Raw genomic sequence first — 25,809 nt, 5'->3', positions numbered from 1 at the left:
ACCTTTCCCGACCGTCGCTCCCCAATTTTAACTAAAAGATGGAAAAGAGAAATGAGAGCAGAGCCCCAGACTGGGCGACAAACAAAAACAACAAAAAAGGGATGATGGAGGGAATGGGACAGGAGAGGGGGGGGGAGGAACAGATGGGGAAACTCCCCATATGGACAAACCCACGGGTACTCCCAGGGTAATGATCAGCCGCACATCAGAGACCTGCCCTTGTCGGAAAGCACAAAGACATTCCAGAAACCCCAAATCTGATCGTATCGTTCCCTGCGATGCTGTCTCGTGAGGGTGAGGTCCTCCATTCTGTTAATGTCCTCCATCCTGCGCATGCAGTCCCCAATAGTCGGCACTCTAGACGTCTTCCAGAGCACCGGGATGCAAGTCCTCGCGGCGCTCAAAACGTGAGGGATAATTGATTTTCTCTGTCGCTCATTGACAGACGTAGTCCTCTTTGATTAATATCAAATTGGGTTATGCTGCCCTCTACAGGAGTAGGACTAGGCAGAAAGAAAACGTTCTGGCTCCACCTTAGGGGCAGTCCCAGAGGGTATATCCTCTTCCTCTCTGCTACAGGAAATCAGTTTTTTTCTGTCTAGTCAGGAGTAAGGACCTAAGTTCCTTGCTGGGATCTTTGGTCCTGGCAAGATTTTTTAGAAAATGTTTTCTTTTCTTAGGCAGCTTTTGTCTCCAGTTGTTCCTGTGAGATCTTCAAGCAAATTATGCCGGATCTGGGCGACGGGCTGGATGTTGAGATCCAGTGGTCACCCCAGCCGGCCTATTAGCGCGCACAGGCCATAGCTCTGCGCTGGGTCGGCCGCGACACATTCAAGTAAGTATGCTGGAGCCGGGCGACGGGCTGGATGTTGAGATCCAGTGGTCACCCCGGTTCAGACTACGAGCTTGTGCAGACCATAGCTCCGCGCTGGGTCGGCCGCGACATAGTCCCACTGGACGGGGACTGACCCTGCGAGTTAAACGTCTCGCTTGGACGCCAAGAACCAGCAGAGTCACGGCGTCCGTATTGGTCGACAGCCCCCCACCCCGGTGGAGAGGGTACTGTGAAAAGAGGGTGCCCGTCAGTTCCGGTATGGTAAGTAGATGTTCCCCCTTTCCCCCTGTGGGGTTTTTGGGAAACGGGCCCCTCTGTGTATGGTCGGATCCTTTTCTGACATTAAGGTTCCCCCTCTAGCCTATGACATGTTCACATATCTCCCTGTGATATTGTGATTTGGTTTGGGAGCTGACACTCCAGCAGGCTGGGTTTGGGAGCTGACACTTTAGCAGCCTTGGTTTGGGAGCTGACGCTCCATGAGGCTTGGTTTGGGAGCTGACTATTTTGAAAAATACTAGCAAGCACCTACCCTATGCAGTGATGCAGGCGCCATCCTCCCGCAGGCCGCACTTGCAGGCCGCCGCCAGCCTTCTATAAACCATCCGCAATCCTCCGGTAGGAGCCACACAGGATCGGCAGCCGCCGCCATTTTGTTGTAGACCGCATGGATCCTGCAGGACTACAGACTGCATTGCCTACACAGGCCGCCCGCAGGTCACGCAGGCCGCCATTTTGCCGTAGCCTGGTGTCTCCTGCATGGGGGCGGCCATGTTTGGTGTGCCCAAGCTACCTCGAGGAGTAGCTGAGAATGCCGGAAGGCGTGTAAAAGGGGGCGGAGCCACTTCCTTTACCCGGGAAAAGCTATCACAGGACTTCCTAGTCTGAATAGGACAACGCTGGGAGCAGTTTGAAGCTTCTCTGCATCGGTTGGTGAGCCCTTGGGGTCTCTCTCTCGCTGTGGGGGTCCAGAGCAGGTACGCTGAGGGGCGCTGTTGCGCTGGGGGATTACAGATAAAAAAAAAAAAAGAGAAAAAATATGTATATTTTTATTTTCAAATTTTTTACTGGCAAAGTGTCCTGGATTAGCATGGACCCTGCCACACATCTATCCCCACTTGATCCCCTCGAGTGGCTGCAGGACCCTCCAGTTCCCCACTTACTATTGATGCATGATCAGCAGTTGTGGAGTCTTTTATATCCCGGGTGGAAGTGGCCTGTCAGGGATGGGGCGCAAGGAAGCGACCCCCGCCTACCCCTAAATTCATCTGAAACTTCAGATTCAGAGTCTGAACCTGTCACTGCAAGTGCAGGTCCCTCATCTGGGGCTGGTGTCTCAGGTACTGTCTCCTCAGACAGTGAGGAGGGCGTTTCGGCATCCTCCATAGCCCAAGAAGAAGCGTTGGTGAACGCACTAATTGTGAGACTGAGATCCCTTTTGGTACTAATAAACGGACCAAAATGGCGAAGGTGTTTTCTTTTGCCCAAATGTATTGTTTTTTTCCAAACGCATTATTAGGCGTTATCCGTTTGAGGAATTTCTCCTCAAGAAATGGAAAGTGCCACCTGTTGTGGATTTACCAATTTCCAGATTAAATAAAGCTACGGTTATCCCATTGGAGGACGCTCCGTCCTTTAGGAATCCGGTGGATCGTAAGGTGGAAGCTGTGTCTCGCGCCATCTTTTCCTTGATTGGGTCAGCTGTTTAGACCAGTGATTGCAATTGGTTTGGTTTCACAAACATTTGACAGAATGGACCAAGTTGTTACGCTGGGACTTAGAGGGGAGAAGCATCCCCCCGGCAGTATCAGACCTGCTGGAGCAGATGATACAAGGGCTACAGTTTGTCTGTGACGCTGCTCTAGACGCCACTCCATTGTTGGGGCGGGCATCAATTTCAGCAGTCGTCCTCAGGCGTGTACTGTGGCTAAGGTGTTGGTCGGCGGACCAAGGTTCCAAAAAAGCTTTGGCTAATCTCCCTTTTCAGGGGGATCACCTATTTGGGGCCACCTTAGATGAGATTATCAAGGATCTCACTGGAAGCAAGAGCACTTTTTTGCCACAGAGCACTAAGGGTAAGGGACCTTGTCAAAGACGGGGGCCTTCCTTTTTCGCTCATAAGAAATTTTTTCGCTCCACTGGGACGGGCGATAAAGCTAAGCCCTCCAAAACTCCTTCAGGAGGTTTCTGGGGGCGCTGGTCGGGCAAACAAGAGTTCGGCTCTTCCAAACCTGAAGATAAGACTATTAAAGCCTGAAAGTGCGCCCCCACCCATACTTGGGGTGGGGGGATGTCTTCGCCGGTTTCCGGATCCATGGCTTTCCAGAATCCCGGACAATTGGGTTCGCGAAGTCAGGAGGTCAGGTTACAAGATCGAGTTTCAATCTTTCCCACCGGTGCGATTCTTCCCCTCCAAGATCCGACTATCCCCGGATAGCCTAGAAGCTTTGCGGGGGGCGGTCACGGATTTAATGCAACAAGGAGTGGTGGTCCACGTCACTTGGACAGATCGTTTTCAAGGGTTTTATTCGAACCTTTTCACTATACCAGAAAAGCGGGCAAGGTGCGTACAATTCTGGACTTAAGAGCACTCAATCTTTTTGTCAAGGTACAAAAATTCTAAATGGAGTCCATTCGCACAGTAGCGGCCTCCCTGCAGCAGGGGGATTTTCTGGCGTCCATAGACATCTAGGATGCCTATCTTCACATTCCTATTTACGCAGGACATCAGCGTTTCCTGCGTTTTTCCGTAAAGAGAACCATTATCAGTTTGTGGCGTTACCCTTTGGACTCACCTCGGCTCCTCTGGTCTTCACAAAGGTGTTGGCCCCAGTGTTGGCACTGTTGCGGCAACGAGACATATCGATTCTAGGTTACCTAGACGATCTTCTGCTCCGTGCAGAGTCTCCGCAGACTCTGTTGCTAACTTAGAGGTCACCATAACCTCTTTGCAAGAGTTCGGGTGGCTGGTGAACTTACAGAAGTTTTTTTCTGGTTCCCACCAGGAGGCTGGAATATCTGGGTCTAATTTTTAGACACATCCAGGGCAAAAGTGTTTCTCCCTGCGGAGAAACTCCAGAAAATTCAATCAACGATTTAGTTGTTACTATCTGACAACTGGCCTTCCCTTCAGACTTGCATAGAGTCCTGGGTTTGATGGTGGCTTCCTTCGAAGCAGTATCATTTGCCCAGTCCCATACCCGAATCCTTCAAAAAGAAATTCTTCGCAAATGGAATCGGAATCCAGATTCCATGGACAATCGGATCCGACTGAGCGAACGGACCAGGAAGTCTCTGGTCTGGTGGCTTCGGTCTCCGATGCTCAGCAGGGGAGGTTATGTCTTCCAATAGATTGGACGATTGTCACCACGGATGCCAGTCTATCCGGGTGGGGAGGAATTCTCGGCAAATTATCCGCTCAGGGGCTTTGGTCCCTGGAAGAGTCCAGGTTACCGATAAATGGATTGGAACTGAGAGCGATCAGACTTTGTCTGATTCACTGGACCGAGCAGCTCCAGGTCAGCCCGGTTCGGATCCAGTCGAACAATGCCACAGCAGTGGCTTATGTCAATCATCAAGGGGGCACCAGGAGTGTCCTGGCGGCCATAGAAGTGGCCAGCATTCTTCGTTGAGCGGAACGATTGTTCCAGCTCTCTCTGCGGTATTCATTCCGGGGGTGTATTGGCAGGCAGATTATCTGAGCCGTCAGAGTCTGGATCAAGGGGAATGATCTCTTCATCCAGAGGTATTCCACCAACTGTGCCTCCGTTGGGGCACCCCGAATGGGATCTGTTGGCATCTCGGCTCAACAGGAAAGTGCGGAGGTTTGTGGCTCGCTCCCGCGATCCTCTAGCAGACGCCGCAGACACGCTGATCGCCCCGTGGGGGCAGTATCAGCTACTGTATGCCTTCCCTCCTCTCAAGTTGCTGCCGAAGCTTCTTTGCAGGATAGAGGTGGAGGGAATCCCAGTTATCCTGGTAGCTCAGGACTGGCCTAGTCGGGCCTGGTATGCCGACCTGGTCAGGCTGGTCGCAGACGTTCCTTGGCGACTTCCTCTCAGGGAGGATCTGCGGTCGCAGGGACCGATCTTCCATCCTGCTTTACGATCACTGGCTTTAACGGCCTGGCTATTGAGACCCAGGTGCTGAAGGACAAGGGATTGTCAGCTTCAGTTATTCCTACTCTAGTTAAAGCAAGAAAAGCGACTTCCAGAAAGATTTATCATCGCACATGGAAGTCTTAGATTGCGTGGTGTGAATCCCTTGGGTTCCCTCCACGTTGTTATTCGATGGGCCGAATATTGGCCTTTCTGCAACAGGGGGTTGAGCAGAAGCTGGCCTTGAGTGCTATCAAGGGTCAGGTTTCAGCATTAGCAATCTTCTTTCAGAAGTTTTTGGCTACTCATTCCTTGGTGCGGAATTTCATCCAGGGGTGCGACACCTGGCTCCGCCAGTGCGCGCCCCTTTACCACCCTGGGATCTTAAATTGGTGCTGTCGGTTCTTCAGAAACTTCCCTTTAAAAATATCAGGGAGATTCCCTTGCTTACTTTATCCCAGAAGGTGGCCTTCTTGGTGGCTATCACTTCTGCACGCAGGGTGTCAGAACTGGCTGCATTATCCTGTTGTTCCCCATATCTGGTGGTTCATAGGGATAAGGTTGTTCTTCGTCCGAATCCATCCTTCCTTCCTAAGGTGGTTTCAAAGTTTCATTTGAATGAGGACATGGTATTGTCTTCCCTGTGTCCTAAGCCCAGTCATCCTCGAGAATTCGCGTTGCATTCCTTGGATGTAGTTCGGGCGATCAGGGTATACTTGAATACTACGGATTCATTTCATAACACGGATTCACTGTTTGTGATCACGAATGGCCCTAAGAAGGGGTTGCCTGTTTCTGCCGCGACCATCTCTAGATGGATCAGACAGACGGTGGTATAGGCTTATTTTATTTAAGGATCCCCCGTTCCCTGTTAAGGCGCACTCTACTCGGGCGCTTAGTGCTTTCTGGGCCTTCCGCCATCAGGCGTCAGTGGTTCAGGTTTTTAAGGCGACTACTTGGTCATCGGTTCATACCTTTACAAGATTGTATAAGGTTGATATGATGGCATCGTCAGATGCCTCTTTTGGCCGCAAGGTTCCTGCAGGCCGCTGTTTGAGGAGACTGTTGGTCTACCTCGAGGGTTTGTTGGGTAGGTCTCATCTGTTTGCTCGATGAGTCCCTTGATGCTTCTGGTTGGCTCCGGTTGGGCCTTCTGGATTTTGATTTCTGTTCCCACCCCTCATTTGTGGCACTGCTTTGGGACGTCCCAATTTGATATTAATCAAAGAGGACTACGTCTGTTAATGAGCGACAGAGAAAAATGGATTTTTGTAAGATCTTACCGTAAAATCCTTTTCTCTTAGCTCATTGACAGACGTAGTACCCGCCCCTCTATCATTGAGTTGGGTTGGGTTAAATTCTCTGACTCTGCTTTGTGACATAACTGATTTCCTGTAGCAGAGAGGAAGAGGATATACCCTCTGGGACTGCCCCTAAAGTGGAGCCAGAACGTTTTCTTTCTGCCTAGTCCTACTCCTGTAGAGGGCAGCATAACCCAATTTGATATTAATCAAAGAGGACTACGTCTGTCAATGAGCTAAGAGAAAAGGATTTTACGGTAAGATCTTACAAAAATCCATTTTTTTGCATTTCGAGATTGGCATAGAGGAAACCTGGAGCAAGAAGAACTCCGGGGTATCCGGGATCTCCCGGTCCGATAGTTCCCCCAAGAGGGCCCGGACGTCTCGCCAGAAGGGGCGTATTCGGGGACAGGACCAGAAAACATGGAGTATCGTGCCTACATCACTCTGGCTCAAGAGAGAGGGAACCCTATACCACCGGGTGAGAATTTTATAGTTCAACTCCTGCAGTTTCACGCAGGTCGGAGTCTTCAAAGCCAGGGTATATACTTTCAGGCGTTGCACTGGAGTGAGATGTAGCTGAAGATCCCGCTCCCACTTGCCCAGCCCAGGGAGGACATAGTCCTCCCCTGGAGAGATCAGTAGGCTGTAGGATTTAGACAGCGTGCCCGGCAGGCTCCCGCTCCCCACACAATACTCCTCAAACGGAGTGAGGTCCCTGGAGAAAGACGATGGATCCGGCAAGGAGCGAAGATAGTGGTGTACCTGGGCAGCGTGCCAGAACCCCAACATAAAGGGGCCACTAGCCGACATCAGCTCCTCTATCGTCGGCCACCGAGACCCCCTGAGGAAATGGACGGCCTGAGAGACGCCCCGGCACATCAGTCCGCGGAATGCCGCTTCCGTCAGTCCCGGAGAAAACTCCGGGTTGCCCAGAACCGGATAAAGCGGGGACGTCTGCGTGGAAATGGAAGGGTGGGACAAAGCGCGACGAGTGGCTGCAATCGTCACGCCTATCGTGGGGTGTTCTCGGAGGCCTCGTGGCAGTTCCCCTCTGACCCACGGCAACCCCTCCAGGGAGGCGACAGACTGTCCCTTTTCCAATTGTACCCACAATTTACCCGCACATTTGGTAGGTTTTTTTTAGCCGTCCCACCCCCCCCCCCCCCCCCCAACCAATCACTGCCTTCCTCTGGTCCACAAGCCCTTCCATTCACAGCCTGCCTCTTGAACATGCCCCCTGTTCAAGCACAGACTGCACGTTGCCTCAGGCTGAACAGACTATGGAATACAGGCACAATGTGTGTCCGCTCAGTGTCCTGTAACCTCAATTCCCACTATCAGAACAGATGCATCATCTTAGAACAGAACTTTGTTTAAAAAAAAGATAAGAAAGATCATTTTTGACACTAAGCTAAAGCAGTTATGGTATCTGCATAGTTATAACTATATTAGAAAGTGTCTATAACAAAGTATGTTCACAACAGCTTTAATGGGCAACTGTGCTTAAAATGGATTTCTCTTACATTCATTGATGAACACGGTTCTTCTGACTTTTGATCACAGGGTTGCGGCTACTCCCCAGGTGGTCGGCCCTGTGGGGTCCCTTCTACCCCTACAGGCTACAAGTTTTTTTCCACGCCTCTTCCCCCGGGAAATGGGGCTCACCTGACTCCCTGGTGGCCATGTGGCTCCGTTTTATGCTATGCGGAGGTCCGCTGTGGCTGTGATGGCACTGCATTCATGGGCCCCACCCTATCCCCCTCCAGGGTTGGCACGTGTCCAGCGGCTATGAGGGGCGTGCAGGGATCGATCCTGAATTTGTTTTCTTGCACTTGGGAAACATTAGGAATGCTCTGGGGTGCCCCTCTTGAGTCAATGTTTTCTCCTGCATTTAAAATGGATTTCTGAGGCAAAATTAAACTTTAACTGCTGTCTAAGACCTTGGTAGGGAGATTACAACCAACACACCTAAGTTGAAAGTCACAACTGTCTTCAACCAAGTGAATTCTCTATTTATTCTTATGAAGATTTGACAGGGGATGTATTATTTACTTGGTCATATGCACCCTAAAATTTTGTATAAAAGCATACAAGCAGAAATTGTATCTATGTGTGTACCATCTCAAAACCAGCCAATCTAGATGGCTAAAGAAAGCTTGCCTGGATGCAGGGAGTCGCATAGAATTGTGTACTGCATTGCTTGTATAAAATGAATTTTAAATATTACCCTAAAGAAGTTGGCGATAGTCCCTGCTTTATAGTGTTGCGAGCCTGACAAATTCCAGACATTATTTAATGTTTGTAGACTCTTGGTATCATGAGGTTAGACCATTAACAAATTAAGAGCCCATTTGCAGCCAGATTAAATGTTACAAGATAGCATTTTCCCAAACTAATTAAAGCTTAATAACTTTTTTAATAAATTAAGTTGCTGTGGAGGAAAAAAAAAATCTCTCCATTTGTATTAGAGTGGGTAGGATAGAGAACTTCCAGTCGGGTCAGAGTAATAAATGGCTCCTCTTCACTGGTGAACTGATGTCTTCTCTGGTTATAATAGCTTTCATTATGCAGTTTTTACATTGGCGAGGCCCTGGTTTTACGGTAGCATTTCCATCTGTTACATTACTAAACCATTAAAGTGGAAAAAATGCAATAACCTATGTAGAGATAGCCCTAAAATGTAGCAATTTGGCAGTGAGATGCATTTGAATACTCGCCTTCAAAAATATCCTGACTTTACCATTAATGACTGTGCAAAGACCTTTTCTCCCGCTTAAAGATGGAAAGAATAATGATTAGACTAAGTAATGTTTAATCATAAGGAGATTTAGTTGCCAGTAAGTGAAAATGATTCTAAAATATAGAAATAATGTAGCTGTGGTTTTGTATAAAGCACAGTTGAAGATTTTATACTCCGCTCTGATCAAAATTTAATAACAGTGTGATGTTTAATGTTCTACTATCGGCTGGTGACAATTTGGATGGATGGGACAGCAAGCTGAACAGACCAGTTCAGGATTTACAGGACCTAATAGGGCAAGCTCTTACTGAAGGATGAAAAAGTTCTCATACACAATTAGAGATACAATCATTCTAGAGGGTTTTGAGGTTGACAACGGATCTTCTCTATCAGAAGCGGCTAACATAGCTGCAACCCCTCTTAGCGGAGCCTCCACCCATGTACCCTCTCATTGGAGGACCTAACTATGCCAGCAGTCCCCAAATCCTTACATAATATTGTTTGTTAAAGCGCCAAGTGTAACATCTGTAAATCAAACAGGAGTGTACAAACAAAATTAAAACCATAGAAAGCACATAGCAAAAATAAATTTCACAATACATTACTACTGACAAAAATTAAAGCTATAGTGGTAACAACATTGAAGACCACATATACAACCCCAATTCCAAAAAAGTTGGGACGCTGTGTAAATTCTACATAAAAACAGAATGCAATGATTTGAAAATCTCATCAACACATTTTTCTCTTACGTCCTCTGACAGTCGCAGCCAGTTCAGATGTTCTTCACCATTGGGTAATGAGGTTTACAAAACTGGTGCAAAAGGGGAAAAAAGAATATAATAGAGACCTCGCAGGCTCCACCCAAAAGGCAGGGGGACAGATATAGGAGCAGCCTAGGTAGTGAAAACTTATCAAAAAAAGCTTTACACAAAGACACCCCTTCAGGGGGCTGTCCCTCTAGACATTACCCTCAGCCAGTCAGTTCTGCTCTTCATTTTTTTGCTGCCTAGCTTAGGAGTAGGACTAGGTTCCCTGCTGAGACTCCTGTCTCAGTTTTTATTTTTCTTTGAAAAATGTTTTTATTTTCCTCACTCACTATCGATAGTTAGTCAGAGGGGGATTCTCCTGGAGAACTACAAGCTACAGCCAGGCTGGGCCTCGAGTGAGCGCAGGTTAATGGTCCGCCCAGGCCTCGCCACGATGGTGCCCCGACGGATGGGGACGAGCCTGCGGAGAGAATTTTCTTTGCCAGGACGACTCAACTCTGGAACGCCTTGTGTTGCAGTGTCCCCGCTTGGCTTACAGCACCCCCACTCAGGGTGGGAGGTGGTCTGTATCGGTGAGTGATGCTCCTCCCCCCCGTGTCCCTGGGACAGTCATCTGGGGGGTGTGATGTGGGCCCACTCCATGGGGATGTCAGAAAATGCGGTCTCTGTAGTATCCCCCCCTGGACGGTCTCTGCCTCCCTGTCCCCTTTGGGGGGCGCTCTGCGCTAAACACTGCATGGGGGGTCTTTTTACCTTTGTCCTGGGGGCTTCCTGGTGGATTCCCGCAGTGGCCAGGTCCTGGGTTCCTGACAAATTGGCGCCATTTGTTTTGGCCGCCATATTGGGTGTGGGCAGCCTGGCTGACTTTCCCGCCACATGTGAGGGCAGCAGCCATTTTTTGCTGTATTTGACTCTGGTTCCGGGGCCATCTTGGATGTGGGCAAGCTGCCTAGTAAGGGCGGCGGCCATTTTGCTGGTGACTTTCCCAATTGACTTCTATGGTATCCATTTTCTGGTGGCTCAGGGCACTGTATCGGCCTCTAGTGGCTTAGGTCACTTCCTCCTGGCTCCTTCCTTTTCCTGACAGAGAACGAGGAGAGCGGTCTGGTATCTTTTCACTCTGACACTGTGGGGGCTTCTCTCTGTGTTTTTTAGGCATTTCTCCTTAAAAACTGTGCTTTTCCGTTTCACTTAACATCTAAAAGGGGGACTCCAGCGGCGGTGCAGGGTTGCGGTGTGGACTGCGAAAATTGCCGATTTAAAGGGTCAGTGTCCCAAAATTTTATTATATTTCCCCACAAACCTGGTTGGTGCTTCCGGGACATTCAGAGCACCTGCTCTAGCTTTCCTAACTGCGGCCATTGAAACTTTGCTGTCAAAGGTTGATCTTATGATGTCACAGGGTAATGTTCAAAAACGGCCGATGCCCTCTCAGTCGTCTGACTCAGAGCCTGATTTGGTTGCCACGGACAATGTCCCACCTGAGAGGTCCCAGTCCTCACACTCAGAAGGGGAGGAGTCCTCCGCTGCAGCACGGGAACGTGCAATAGTTGACGCACTTATTCACTCCGTCAGGGAGACTTGAATATTGACGATGAGCCCACCCAGTCAGGTAAGCGGATTTCCTTCGGGTCCCGCAAAGCTCAGAAGTCAGGTCAGGTTTTCCCCTGCCCGAGGAGTTTCACAACATTGTGAACGAACAGTGGCGTCACGTTATGCACATGCTGGCGGTGCCTAAGCGGTTTCAGCGTCGCTACTCCTTTGCGGACCCAGTTCACAAATTGCTGGGCGGTGTCACCTAAGGTGGACCACACTGTTTCCAGGTTGAATAAATCCACGGTGGTGCCCATGAAGAATTCCCTGTTGTTCAAGGATCCGATGGATAGGAGTGTGGAGTCGCTTTCCCGCCACATGTATTTGGTTGCTGGCTCTCTGCTCAAACCTATGGTGGCTTCCGTGCTGGTTTCACAGACGGTTACAGAATGGTTCAAGGTGCTTAAACGCAACTTGGTGGCGGAGTCCGTCCCTCCGACTATTCTTGACCTGGTAGGCCAAATGCCCCAGGCCTTGGTATACCTGTGTGACACGGCCCTGGACGAGGCTCCTCTGGTCGCAAGGTTATCGGTGGTAGGGGTCGCACTCCGCCGCATGGTATGGTTAAAGAGCTGGTCGGCTGACCATGCCTCCAAAAAGATCGGCTTTTTGGGGATCCCTTGGATGAGATTGTCAAGGGTCTCACGGGGGGTAAGAGTACGCTCTTGCCCCAAGCCACTAAAGGTAAAACACCCGTGCACGGCAGGGTCCTTCCTTCAAGGCTCATCGGGGGCCTTTTCGTGCCTCAAGGGTGCAGGAAAAAGGAAAATCCTTCAAAGCCTCCGGTGGTAACAAGAAGCCCTGGTCGGGTAAGCCCAGGGCTGGTCAGTCCGGTGCTCCAGCCCAGTCCTCTTCTGCATGAAGGGACGCTCTCACCCGTTTCAGGGGTGGGGGGACGTCTGCGCTGCTTTCGGGCACCCTGGTTGTCCCAAATCCAGGACAAGTGGGTTTACAAACTGATTCGCTCAGGGTACAAGATCGAATTTCGATCTCGCCCCACAGACAGGCTCTTTCCATCAAATCTCCATCTGTCTCCTGATCGTTTAAGAGATCTCAAAGGGGCTGTGCAAGATCTTCTTGCTCATTGAGTTGTTGTACCGGTTCCTCAGCAGGACAGGTTTTGCGGGTTCTATTCAAACCTGTTCATGGTGCCCAGAATAGAGGGCAAAATGCGTCCGATTCTGGAACTCAAGTCTCCGAACCGCTTTGTGCGGGGTGCAGAAGTTACGGATGGAATCAATCCAGTCGGTGGTAGTGTTTTTGAGTCTGGGATTTTCTGGCCTCCATCGACTTAAAGGATGCGTATCTGCATATTCCAATCTACGAGGGTCATCAGTGGTATCTCCGATTCGCGGCGGGGAACCATTTTCAGTTTGTGGCATTACCCTTTGGTCTAGCTTTGGCTCCTATGGTCTTTACCAAGGTTTTGGCCCCGGTGCTGGCTCTGCTGCGCAAGAGGGGGATTGCGGTCCTCGGTTATCTGGACGACCTCCTGTTGAGGGCGAGCTCATGTGCCACTCTGTTGAGCGATCGGACAGTCGCGGTTCAGATGCTCCAGGAGTGGATGGACCATCAATTTCCAGAAGTCGGCACTGACCCCGTCAGTCCGCATAAGTTACATGGGCATGGTCCTGGACTCCGCTCAGGTGAAAGTGTTCCTCCTGGAGGACAAACTTCGGACCCTACAGGGTGAGATCAGATCCCTCAGGGACAGCGATCTCTCCTCCCTATGGGCCTGCATGAGGTCCCTGGGGCTGATGGTTTCAGCCTTCAAAGCCATTCCGTTTGTTCAGTTTCACACGAGAACTCTGCAAGCAGAGATTCTTGCCAAGTGGAACAAGGATCCTCAGTCTCTGGACAGAAGGATATGTTTGAGCAGTCTCACGAGGTCAGAGCTCTTGTGATGGCTCCTGTCACACGCTCTGAACCAAGGCAAGTCCGTTCTGCCGCTGTTGTGAGCGGTGATCACCACAGATGCCAGCCTGACAGGCTGGGGTGGAGTACTGGACACCCTGTGTGCCCAGGGGACGTGGTCGGCGGAGGAATTCTCCTTGCCGATAAATGTCCTGGAGCTCAGGGCGATCAAACTTTGCCTGCTCCATTGGTCGATTCGATTACACGGTCACCCGGTTCGTTTTCAAATGGACAATGCCACTGCTGTGGCCTAGATCAATCACCAAGGGGGCACCAAGAGTGCCCGGGCGGCCAAGGAAGTGGCCGAGATCCTTTCTTGGGCCGAGGCACACGTTCCTGCGATCTCTGCTGTTCACATTCCGGGAATGGAGAACTTGCAGGCGGACTATCTGAGTCGTCAGTCCTTGGATCAGGGGGAATGGTCCCTGCATCCAGAGGGTGTTTTAACTTCCGTGTGCCTGGTGGGGGTCTCCGGATGTGGATCTGTTCACGTCCCGTCTCAACAAAAAGGTGGAAATGTTCGTGGCCAGGCGTCGCCATCCTCTGGCGGATGCCACGGATGCATTGGTGGTGCCCTGGAACTGGTATCTGCTGATTTATGCCTTCGATCCAATTCAAATGTTGTCCGGGTTCCTCCGCAGGTTGGCGTTGGACCAGGTGCAGTTAATTCTGGTAGCTGCAGTCTGGCCTCGTCGGTCTTGTTACGGGAACCTCGTACAGATGGTCGTCGAGCCTCCCTGGCGGCTGCCTCTAAGGTAAGACCTGCTGTCTTATGGTCCGATCTTCCATCCTGCTTTACGGTCTCTGGCTTTAACGATGTGGCTGTTGAAAGCCAGGTGTTGAGAGACAGAGGTCTCTCAGATGCTGTCATTCCTACCTTGCTGAGATCTCGGAAGGCTACCTCCAGGAAGATTTACCATCGTACCTGGAAGGCGTATATTGCCTGGTGTGAGTCACAAGGGTTTCATCCTCGCTCCTTTTCGGCGGCGAGGGTCCTGGCCTTCCTGCAGGAAGGTGTGGAACAGCGTTTGGCGCTGGGCACGGTCAAAGGTCAGTTGTCGGCTTTAGCCATTTTTTTCCAGCGCCCCTTGGCGACTAACTCCCTGATTCGCACCTTTTATTCAAGGGGTGCGTCATCTGGCTCCCCCGCGGAAGGTTCCCTTGCCTCCGTGTGACCTGAATTTGGTCTTGTCAGTTTTGCAATGGCCTCCCTTTGAGAACATCAGAGAAATCTCTCTTCTGCCTGTGTTGTCCCAGAATGTGGCTTTTCTGGTGGCTATCACCTCTGCTTGCAGAGTGTCTGAGCTGGCGGCTTTGTCTTGCCGTTCACCTTATCTGGTTGTTCATAGGGATGAAGTAGTCCTGCGACCTAATCAGCCCTTTCTCCCTAAGGTGGTGTCGGATTTCCATCTTAACGAGGATATTGTGTTGCCTTTGCTTTGTGTGAAGCCCAAGCATCCCAAGGAGTTTGCCCTTGCATTCATTGGATGTGGTCCGGGCAGTCAGGACCACGGAGTCTTTTAGGAAGTCTGATTCTCTGTTTGTCCTTCCTGAGGGACCTCGGAAGGGTTCAGCTGCGTCCACTGCAACCATTTCAAAATGGATCAGACAGATTATTATTCAGGCCTATTCACTCAAGGGTCAGGTGTGTGAGGGCACATTCTAGAGCTGTGAATGCCTCTTGGGCTTTTCGCCATCAGGCTTCTGTGGCTCAGGTGTGCAAAGCGGCGACCTGGTCGTCTGTGCACACTTTTCTACAAGATTGATGTGATGGCATCCTCGGATGCTTCCTTTGGCCGCAAAGTTTTGAGCTTGGCGGTTTGTTGAAGAAGCACGTTTGTTTCTCTTCTTGGGGTGAATTTTGTTCTGGGGTTGGCTCCTTTTGAGCTTCTGTTGCCCGGTTGGCTCAGTTTTTTCTCTGGCCTTGTTGGCACGTTGCCCTTTTAATTGGTAGCAAATTTTCCCACCCCTCACACCTGCACTGCTTTGGTACATCCCACTGGTGAAGAACATCTGAACAGGCTGCCACTGTCAGAGGACATAAGAGAAAATAGACTTTTTGTAAGAACTTACCGCAAAATTCTTTTTTCTGAGTTCTCTGACAGTCGCTGCCCCTGCCCCTCTATTTTTGGGTTGGTTGTCTTCCTGTACTGCTTGCTATGAAACTGAAGAGCAGCACTGAATGGCTGAGGGTAATGTCTGGGACAGCCCCCTAAAGGTTTGTCTTTGTGTAAAGCTTTTTTTGATAAGTTTTCACTACCTAGCCTGCTCCTGCAGAGGGCACCATTACCCAATGGTGAAGAATATCTGAACGGGCTGCGACTGTCAGAGGAATCAGAGAAAATAATTTTGTAAGTTCTTACAAAAAATCTATTTTTTTCACAATAGAAAACATATAAAATGTGCCATTTTAGGAAATAAAAAAGGTAATATTGTGATTGATGGCAGGCAACACTTCTCAAACAGTTGCGACAGGACAACAAAATTTGACACTCTTTTTGGCGTCCCTGGACGTCATGTCCTTCAGAATAAAAAGGAGAGGGAACTTCGAGCTTGTTATCGGAAGCTCAGTTCAAACGCCTGCATCTCTAATAGTATGGGGATGCATTATGGAATGGCCAGCTTTCACATTTGGAACGGCACCATCAATGCCGAAATATAGATCCAGGTTTAGAGTAGCATATGCTCCCATCCAGATGTCTTTTTCAGGGAAGGTCTTGCATATTTCAGCAGGACAATGCTAAACTGAATACTGCATCTATGATAACAGCATAGCTTTGTAGTAGAAGAGTCTGGGTGCTTTAATTGGCCTGCCTGCAGTCCAGACCTTTCACCAACTGAAAATATTTGGCACACCGTGTAACAAAAAATATGTCAAAGAAGAGCTAGGACTGTTGAGCAGTTAGAATCCTATATCAGGCAAGAATGGGACAACATTCTCCTTCCCAAACTCCAGCCACTGGTTGTCTCAGTTCTCAGACGTTTACAGAATGTTATTAAAAGAGGGGATGCTACGCTGTGGTAAACATGGCCCTGTCCCAACCTTTTTGTGTTGCTGCCATCAATTCATAAATACCTTACTTTTTTCTTAAAATAGCACATTTTCTCAGTTTAACCTCCCTGGCGGTATGATTCTTTCGGATTTTAGGTGCTGAAAGCGGTACCATTATTTTGCATGTAATTCTTAAGAATGAGCAGCCCAAACCAACTACAGTATTTACATATGATTTTTTTTTTTTTTACTGTGCGTTCTTCTTTATAACATCTCGGGTATGATAAAGTTTGAAACACAAAATCATAAATTATAATATAATAACTATAAATAAGGTAAACTATGTATGTATGTATGTATACATATATATACTGTGTATGTGTGTGTGTGTGTGTGTGTGTGTATATATATATATATATATATATATATATATATATATATATATATATATATATATATATATATATATACACACACGTGTGTGTATGTATATACAGTGCCTTGCGAAAGCATTCGGCCCCCTTTAACTTTGCGACCTTTTGCCACATTTCAGGCTTTAAACATAAAGATATAAAACTTTTTTTTTTTTTTGAAGAATCAACAAGTGGGACACAATCATGAAGTGGAACGAAATTTATTGGATATTTCAGACTTTGTTAACAAATAAAAACTGAAAAATTGGGCGTGCACGTGTGTGTGTGTGTGTGTGTGTATATATGTATATATATATATATATATATATATATACACACACGTGTGTGTGTGTGTGTATATATATATATATATATATATATATATCTACATAAAAAGTACAAAACTGCAGGAAAGGGCACTGGGGGGCAAACTAATGTGAATTTATTTTGCAATGTATCAGTGTGTTTGGTGTGTTTTACTTTTGAAATTGCCGCCAGTGGCACCCCTCCCCCCCCCCCCCCCCGCGAACGTCACGTCGCAGGAGACGGAAGCCGGGACACAGAGCATCGGGAGGAAGATCAGCCGCCGCACACTGCCAGGATACATCGCTGGATCCCGGTGACAAGGTAAGTTACCCTCTACCAGGATCCAGCGATCTTCCTTGCGGTACCCCGAGTGTGGCTCGGGGTTACCGCTTTTGGCACTGAAATTTAACCCCAAGCCACACTCGGGAATACCTCCTAGGAAGGTTAAAGGAGTTTTAAAGTCAGAAGGATTTTTATCATAATGCATTCTATACATAAAGATTAAAAAAAACCCTGTGTGCAGCAGCTATTGGCTACCGTTGCTGTCACTCAAAGTCAGTTAGCCAATGAGGAGAGGGAGGGCAGGGCGGAGCCACATCTCCGTGTCTGAGTAGATACACGGAGCTGTGACTCAGTTCGGGTGCCCCCATAGCAAGCTGCTTGCTGTGGGGGCACTCAAAGAGAGGGAGGTGCCAGGAGAGCTTAAGAGGGACCCGAAAAGAGGAGGATCCAGGCTACTCTGTGCAAAACCAACTGCACAGAGCAGGTAAGTATACCATTTTTTGTTATTTTTATTAAAGAAAAAAAAAAGAGACTTTGCAGTCACTTTAAGCATTTGATATGTTTTATATTTTCTATTGTTAATAAAACATGGGTTTTTGAGATTTGCAAATCACTGCATTCTTTTTTCATGTAGATTTTACAGTGTCCCGACATTTTTGGAATTGGGGTTGGAAACATTTTCTCTATCTAATGTGTAGACTTTCATCCCACCTGCCAAATAACCCTTTAGAACCAGTTTAAATGCCTCTCTCACTAGGAAAGCCTCCGTTGCAAGGCAGCTCCCGGCAGTTGATAACTTGCTAAGACCACCAAGGCGGAAACTCAAAAGTGATTGTTACTTTGTGTGTAATTTGGGGCTTTAATAATCTATGAGGCAGAAGATTTGGGGTCTCCTGGAATACTTTTTCTTCATATACGTGATCCCAGGGAAAAGGTGCTGAGGCTATGCACTGCACTTGTGGATTGCTGGGCTGGATAGGAGGAGGAGTAGGTAAACTTCACATTACACAGCTTCTCTGAGTGGAACCTCTACTCCTGTTGTGTTTTTTTTTTTTTTTTTTTTTCTTTTTTTTTTTTTTTATGAACTGTTTTTTGGCAAGCTAGTCTCTTATCGAAAACATAGGTTACGAAAATTCTCGTATGACAGAATACAACTTCGGAAGTGATGGAATGTATTGTAATGTATTCTTTCATTTCTGAGCATGCGTGGTCTTGGTCTTACTATTTTTTTTTCAGACTAATACTGTACTGATTCAACAAACATTGATCTGGTATTGTACAAGAAATTTTTTTGTGTTTGTCCCTTCGGATAATTTTGCATAAACTGTCATGATCCGCTCTCGAAAGCTGTGTACCAATGATGAGATTATTGGACGATTGCTCTGAAAGCAGTGTTTTTTGTCCAATTTTCTGATTGTGTGTACTAGGCGTAACAGTGTCAGAGTAATCCAAACTATATATTAGATAAAGCTGAAGTTTATTCACTTGAGATTCTGATTATCTCCTTTCTATCCTTATCAAGAGGCCATTTCCTTATTAAAAGTGGGTAGACTGACCATCAAGTTACAGAATGTACAGTGCCTTGAAAAAGTATTCATACCTCTTGAAATTGTCATCATTTTGTCATGTTGCAATCAAAAATGTAATTCAGAATTTTTTCCAAATATCTAAAAAGTGTGTCTATACTTTGTAGAACCACCTTTCACTGCAATTACATCTGCAAGTCTTTTTTTTTTTGGGTATGTCTCTACCAGCTTTGCACATCTAGAAAGTAAAATTTTTGCCCATTTTTCTTTGCAAAATATCTCAAGTTCTGTCAGATTGGATGGAGATTGTCTGTGAAAAGCAGTTTTCAAGCCTTGCCACAGATTCTCAATTGGATTTAGGTCTGGACTTTGACTGAGCCACTATAACACATGAATATGTTTAGATCGAAACCATTCCATTGTAGTTCTGGCTGTATGTCCTGCTGGAAGGTTAACCTCTGCCCCAGTCTCAAATGTTTTGCAGACTCTTAACAAGTTTTTTTTTAAGATTGTCCTGTACTTGGCTCCTTCCTTCTTCCCATCAAATGTGACCAGCTTTCCTGTTCCTGCTGAAGAAAAGCAGTCCCAATACATGATGCTGCCACCACCATGTGTCATGGTAGGGATGGTGTGTTCAGGGTAATGTGCAGTATTCGTTTTCTGCAAAACATAGCATTTTGTTTTTAGGCCAAAAAGTTCAATTTTGGTTTCATTTGACCAGAGGACCTTCTTGCACATGTTTGCTGTGTCCCCCACATGGCTTCTTGCAAACTACAAATGTGACTTCTTATGACATTTTTTCAACAATGGCTGTCTTCTTGCCACTCTTCTATAAAAGCCAGATTTGTGGAGTGAACGACTTAACGTTGTCCTGGGGACAGATTCTCCCACCTGAGCTGTGGATCTCTGCAGCTCCTCCAGAGTTACCACGGGCCTTTTGACTGCTGCTCTGTATAATGCTCTCCTTGCCTGGCCTGTCTGTTTAGGTGGACGGCCAGGTCTTGGTAGGTTTACAATTGTGCCATTCTCTTTCCATTTTCGGATGATAGATTGAACAGTACTTCATGAGATGTTCAAAGCTTGGAATATTTTTTTTAATAACCTAACTCTGCTTTAAACTTCTCTACATCTATATATATCCCTGACCTGTCTGGTGTGTTTTTTGGCCTTCGTGATGCTGCTTGTTCACTAAGGTTCTCTAACAAACCTTTGAGGGCTTCATTGAAAAGCTGCATTTATACTGAGATTAAAACACACACAGGTGGACTCTATTTACTAATTAGGTGACTTCTGAAGGCAATGGTTCCACTAGATTGCAGTTAGGGGTATCAGGGTAAAGGGGGCTGAATACAAATGCACGCCACACTTTTGTTAAAAAACATTTATCATTTTCCTTCCACTTCACAATTATGTGCTACTTTGTATTGGTCTATAACATAAAATACCAATAAAATACATTTATGTTTTTGATTGTAACATGACAAAATTTGAAAAATTTCAAGGCGTATGAATACTTTTTTTGGGGCACGGTAGCTCTGCTTTCTGCTAAGTATACGTTTTTTTCTTCTGGTTGCCTACAAACACTTTTTAGCCATAATAGCTAAGTAGGATGGTTTTGTAATGTTCAGATGGACTCATTGCCAATACAGAATTCTGATACTCTGTTAAATACTGTTGCTGAGTAATTGTATGTTGTTCCTGCATTCTTAATGTTGTTAACTCTTTCCTGAAGGAATTGTATCCTGCTTTCTGTATTCATAATGGAGGATCTGATCTGGAGCGACTTCCCACTGCAAGCACTTGCATGAACCTTCTGAAACTGCCGGAATTTTATGATGAGAATCTAATGAGGAGCAAACTGCTTTATGCCATAGAATGTGCTGCTGGCTTTGAGCTAAGCTGAGTCTGGGTTTTAATTCAAGACAAGGAACCCCCTGCCAGGGACTGGAAATCGGTGCCTAAACAGAATTCCCCATCTAATGGAGATGCTTCAGGAATCCTGACTTTATTACGTGGAAAGTCAACATAAAAATCTGCCATAGGCCATCATACCGTGAAAATTGCAGTTTGTACTTTAAAAAAAGAAAAAAACGCTATTTAAATATTGAGGCCAGTCTGCAGATAATAACCAAAGATAAAGATTTGGCTTAATGCTGTTTGGACTGAAAACATCCACAAGCTGGCAATAAGTTTATACAATGAGCAGATTGGTTGCCTATTGGCCTAAAACAGGGTCAGGATCATCTGGAGGTGAAAAAAGTAATCTGCACACAGCAGAACAAAGGGATGCAAAGGATACATTGCACCCTGTTGTTGTTTTACATCATAGTAAATGAATTTTAACTGTTTCCACTGTGTTTCTTTCACTTCCTGCTGCACTGGTTAATTACCATCAAAAATGTAATTCATGGTATTTTATTTGTTCTTTCTATTCAAATCAATGACCCCCTTCAGTAAAGTTGGACTATACAGGCTTCTGTAAAATGTATATCAAGATGGGTATGAACACAGTTGTGAATATAAAAAAATGCTTTGCTTTTGTTCCCATTATTGTACAGATTTTTTTATATCAATTTTCTTTTGTTCATGTAGTACAGTCTACGGTCTTGGCTATGGAGGAGAGTATACAGTAACAACTATTAAATATTATTTCAAACTACATGTCTGCCTATTTTTAGCGTTGTATAGAAATGTGAACACTTAAGGATGAGATTATTATCAATCCAGGAGTTCTTTACTGAAAAATGGAGATACCTGCCCTATCGTGTATCAGTGCTGCATGAAGTGTCCCACGTGAAGGCTTCCAGTTTTCTTTGCTCTCACAGCCTGGTGTGCAGAGTTTGTTGGTCAATGTAGCAAACCAAACAAAAATGTCAGTGCTAGATAAACCAAAGTAACTGACTGCTGGAAAAAAAGCTCAATATAAAAAAACCTTCAAACACTAATACACAATATTTTGCAGCACCACACTAAAAAAGCAAATATATATTTGAGAATAAATTAAAAATTATACTTTTTCAATGTAAAATCTATATACTTATAATTAGTTTCCATGTGAAGAACAAATATATAAATGACTTCCACCAGTTCATCCGAAAGTTTGTGAATAAATAATAATAGCCACCGCTCTGAGCTCCATGCCGTGGCAAAGCTTATGTGCTGATGTCACGCCACTGAACAGAGCTCGGAGCGGCGGCTTTTGATGCGAGTTCCAACTAGTGGTTTTCTATCTATGAGTGTTTATTCCCATTTAGATGTGCTTTTGATGTTTTGAGAGGTTTGTTTATTAAAATACTACACCTTTGTCTTCCTTCAGTTCGTGAGCTTTGACTATGCAGCTACATTAGATACTACTGCCCCCAGTGGAGGGGTGCTGCATAAAGAGGTGCTTGTTAAAGGCTGGAGCTGATAGCAGAAGGGGAGTCGTCTTTACAGAGTCATAAGGCTGTTTATGCTACTTATCATTTTGCAGCAATTATTTTTGATGATTGTGCAATCTTGATGGTGGATGACTAAGATAACAATCTGAAGGATTTCACAGTCAGGGTGAATTGGTGGAAGTTATTTATTTATTCACATACTTTCAGATGGACTGGTGGAAGTCAGTCCTATATTTTACACGTAGAGATGAACTTTAAGTATTCCGATTTTACACTGCAGATATATCATTTATAATTTATTCTCGCATACAGTATATATATTTGTTCAGTAGTGAGGGGCTGCGACATTTTGTGTAAATGTACATGTCACATGTCTCTTTCACCGTTGGCTTGTTTAGCACAAACACAGAGGAAAGACCCTCTAATAGACTCTTTGCAGCTTAGCCACAAGTGCCTGTGTTTGGTAGACCATCTGTAGTCTTGTAAAAAAATGTTAAAGGTGGAGAAGTTAGGGATTGTCTTTTAGTATTATGAGGCTTGTGCACAGGGGATATATATATCTTAACAAACAGTGAGTGCAGAAAACTGGTTTGGAAAGTAAAATAGATTTGAATGGGAACGTTGACTGTTCCTTTAAGGGCTCATGCACATGGGCGCATTTCTCCTTGCAGCATAAAAACGCTAATGTGTTTTGGTGCCTGGGAGCCTCTGGTGCCATGTATAGCCGCTCATAGACATGAATAGATCTAGGTAGCTGCACTCAGGTATGCACTGCAATTTTTATAAAGTGGTGCATGCGTACACAAGGAGGCCCTTTGCTCTGCAGAGCAAAGATTCTAGAAATGGTTGGTGGGACAGGTAAGTGTAAAGTCCCTTTTTGCTTCTTAATTTTTATTTCAGCCACTTTAAAGATAGACTGTAAACCTAAAAATATGGGTGCTCCTGTAGCTGACTTTTCAAGGTACAAGATGTTTGGGCTGCTGTCCTGATCCTGACTTCTCCATGTAGTGAATTGCTAATCTTAAACAAATAAAGAGGATGAGAGTTTGTTTTTGCAACCCTTAAGAAAAAAAGAAAAATGTGATGGCTCTTTAAGTCGCTGAAATGTTATTTATCATGTCATTATAAACTGTTTCTTTGCAGATGTTCCCTTTTACCAGGTTGATCCTGCCTGTGCCCCACCTCCTGAGAGTAAACTAACCACGCTAGCATGGCTGCCAATCCATGCTAGCATGGTCAGTTTACATTACAGCACAGTCCACCTGGATCTTCCATAATCAGTCAAAGCCACGCCCGCCTCCCGCCACTGCATTGGCTGGGGGAAGTGACACATGTTGCTGGGTCTGATGGCATTCTATTGCTATGGGAACCCAAAAGCTCAGCAGCAACGTCCTGTCTTGGCGTGCATGCCCATCGGCAGGTCAATGCATTGTGGTGGGAAGCTACAGCGATCTCGTGACCTGAAATACTGAAGCTAATAGATGTAAGGGATGTTTTTTATTTAAAAACAATCACACAATTCATACAGGCATCCATTTCTGTGTATAAAAATGATTTTGTCATGAGTTAGACTTGCCATACACAGTTTGAATCTCAGCCAGTTCAGCAGAAGCCAGTCGAGATACAAATTGGTAATGGGCAGGCTGAATGTACCAAGTTGCTTGATCGATCAAATTTTGGTACAGCCAGCCTGCCGTATTCTCTTGTGATCATCGCTCGTGGCTGCCATAGCCGCTAGCGATAATCACTGTCTTCCTGGCGGGTGATAGCCATCGCCCCGCCCCTCCCTGCCCCCCTCCGGGAGCAGACACTGCCTTGCCAGAGGGGATTCCCTTGTCAGCACTGCATGTGTTGATGGGGGAATCATGCAAATTTCTTTCCTGCAACCAATTTGCACCTGGGTATGGCCTGCCTTAGTGTTACAACCACTTTAAGACTTCATTAACTGTATGATCTAAAAACAAGTCGGCAATGGCAGCTCCTGTATTGTAATGTAATCCAAGCTTCATAGTTTTTCTGGGCTTGTAAAGGTAAGCCTTTTATTATTTGTCTTTTTTTACCTCCTTTATATGAATCACGTGAGTTTAGGATTCAATTTCCATAAATCAGCCTGCATCAACAAGTAATTACCCATCCTCAGCCCTATCAATGCACTTACTAATTCAGTTCGTTGCACAATAAATCCATAAACTCTCGCCAGTCACCTAAAGTCTCTGAATTCATTGCAAGTAAGAAGTGTAATGTATGCAGAGAGGATGGCTTCCTTGTTGGAAGTACATTATCATCCATTACTGCGAATAAAATATCCCATAGTTCAAAGTGTTAAATGCTGTCATAAACATGGGAAGAAGGCAAAACTGGAAATAATATACAGACTGCAGAGGTGCTCTGTACACAAAATGTTATAACTTATCAACATGTTCCCACCTTAAGTCATAATCAAGGAGTAATTTTTATCTAAGAGCAGAAGTAAACTGCAATAAAATATCCCCAATGTCTTCTATTCATTAAGGGAGGTGTAAACGGTCAAATTAAATGTATGCTAAAACAATTTCTGAGTATGTTTTGGCAAGCCACGTATTGTGACAACATAGTGCAGAACCACAATATACGGTCCTAATTAAACAGTATAATAGATGAAACCGCTTTAAGAAGGGCTTAAGAGCATTGTGCTTGACAACAATTATCAATAATTGGAAACCAGAAGCAACTGTTTGACTTGTGCCAAAGTAGAGGACATTATCATCAGGCCTTTGTCTTAAAGGGAATGTACTGTATAGTGTTTGACTTATGTTTTCTTTGTAAAATGTTTACAACCCTGCCATGGTTTGCAACAAAAAATAATCATGTCTAAATACTCATTAATAGATGCTTAAAGTGATTGTCAAGAAATATATATATATTTTTTTTTTGTCATACTGGAATTGCCACAAACCCCCTCTTCTGGAGTTCCCACTGCGCTCTAGGCTGCTCCTGTTCTGCATGTACCACCATAGCAAGCCACTTGATAATGGCGGCATACATGTGGGCTCACTCCTGAGCTGGGATGTGTTCTTCCATAGATACACACAGCATGGCATGGCGCTGCTCTCTGCTCCCTCCTCCCAGGATTTGATTGACAGAAGCAGGAACCAATGGCTCCCATTGCTGCCTCTGTGTCCTGTAAGAAGAAGCAGCAGCGCTGGATGGAAAAAGGAGTCTGGTTAATACTGATCCTGCTATAGTTTGTTTAGTGACCATAAAGTATGCGTAATTAGTACTCGCTCCTGACGTGTGATATCTGAGATTTTTTGATGAAGGAATGTTTCCCATGGGTTTTTTCACAAGCTTAGGAAGAGGATCAAATTGACCGGCCCGTACACCCAAATTCATAGCCTTATGTCTTTTGGACAAGTCCACCAAATGTGTTTCATATCTCCTTGGTCCGAACATCCCTTGAAACCGGTGGATGGGTAGGTTGGAAGGCATCTAGCGATCCTAGCGGGAGTGTAATGCCACGAGGTCAAAACCTTGTAATGATTCTCAATTGCCAGAACATTACGAGAGGATTTGTGAAGCGCCTCCCAGATCTTGTTCCAAACCTCAGGAGGTTTAGCGGTCTCAAAATCTTGCTCCCATCTAGAGCAACAGACCAGCATCTGAACGGTTGTATTACCC

General features: G+C 46.0%; 1 protein-coding gene across 1 annotated transcript in view; it reads left to right on the top strand.

The window, feature by feature from the left end:
* The window catches only part of UBE3C (ubiquitin protein ligase E3C), a 202,896-nt gene extending 181,467 nt beyond the window's left edge, over positions 1-21,429 (top strand). Inside the window, exon 24 of the mRNA XM_082258394.1 lies at positions 20,505-21,429. Within this exon, the coding sequence (XP_082114520.1) occupies positions 20,505-20,675 (171 nt within the window). The 3' untranslated portion in view covers positions 20,676-21,429. The remainder of the gene's footprint in view (positions 1-20,504) is intronic.
* Positions 21,430-25,809: the final 4,380 nt, after the last annotated feature.

This window comes from Pelophylax lessonae, assembly GCF_965119305.1.
Source record: "Pelophylax lessonae genome assembly, chromosome: 5".
In the NCBI taxonomy this organism is placed as follows: Eukaryota; Metazoa; Chordata; class Amphibia; order Anura; family Ranidae; genus Pelophylax; species Pelophylax lessonae.
The sequence above is the reverse complement of the archived record's forward strand: the minus strand, read 5'-3'. Positions and strand labels throughout refer to the sequence as shown.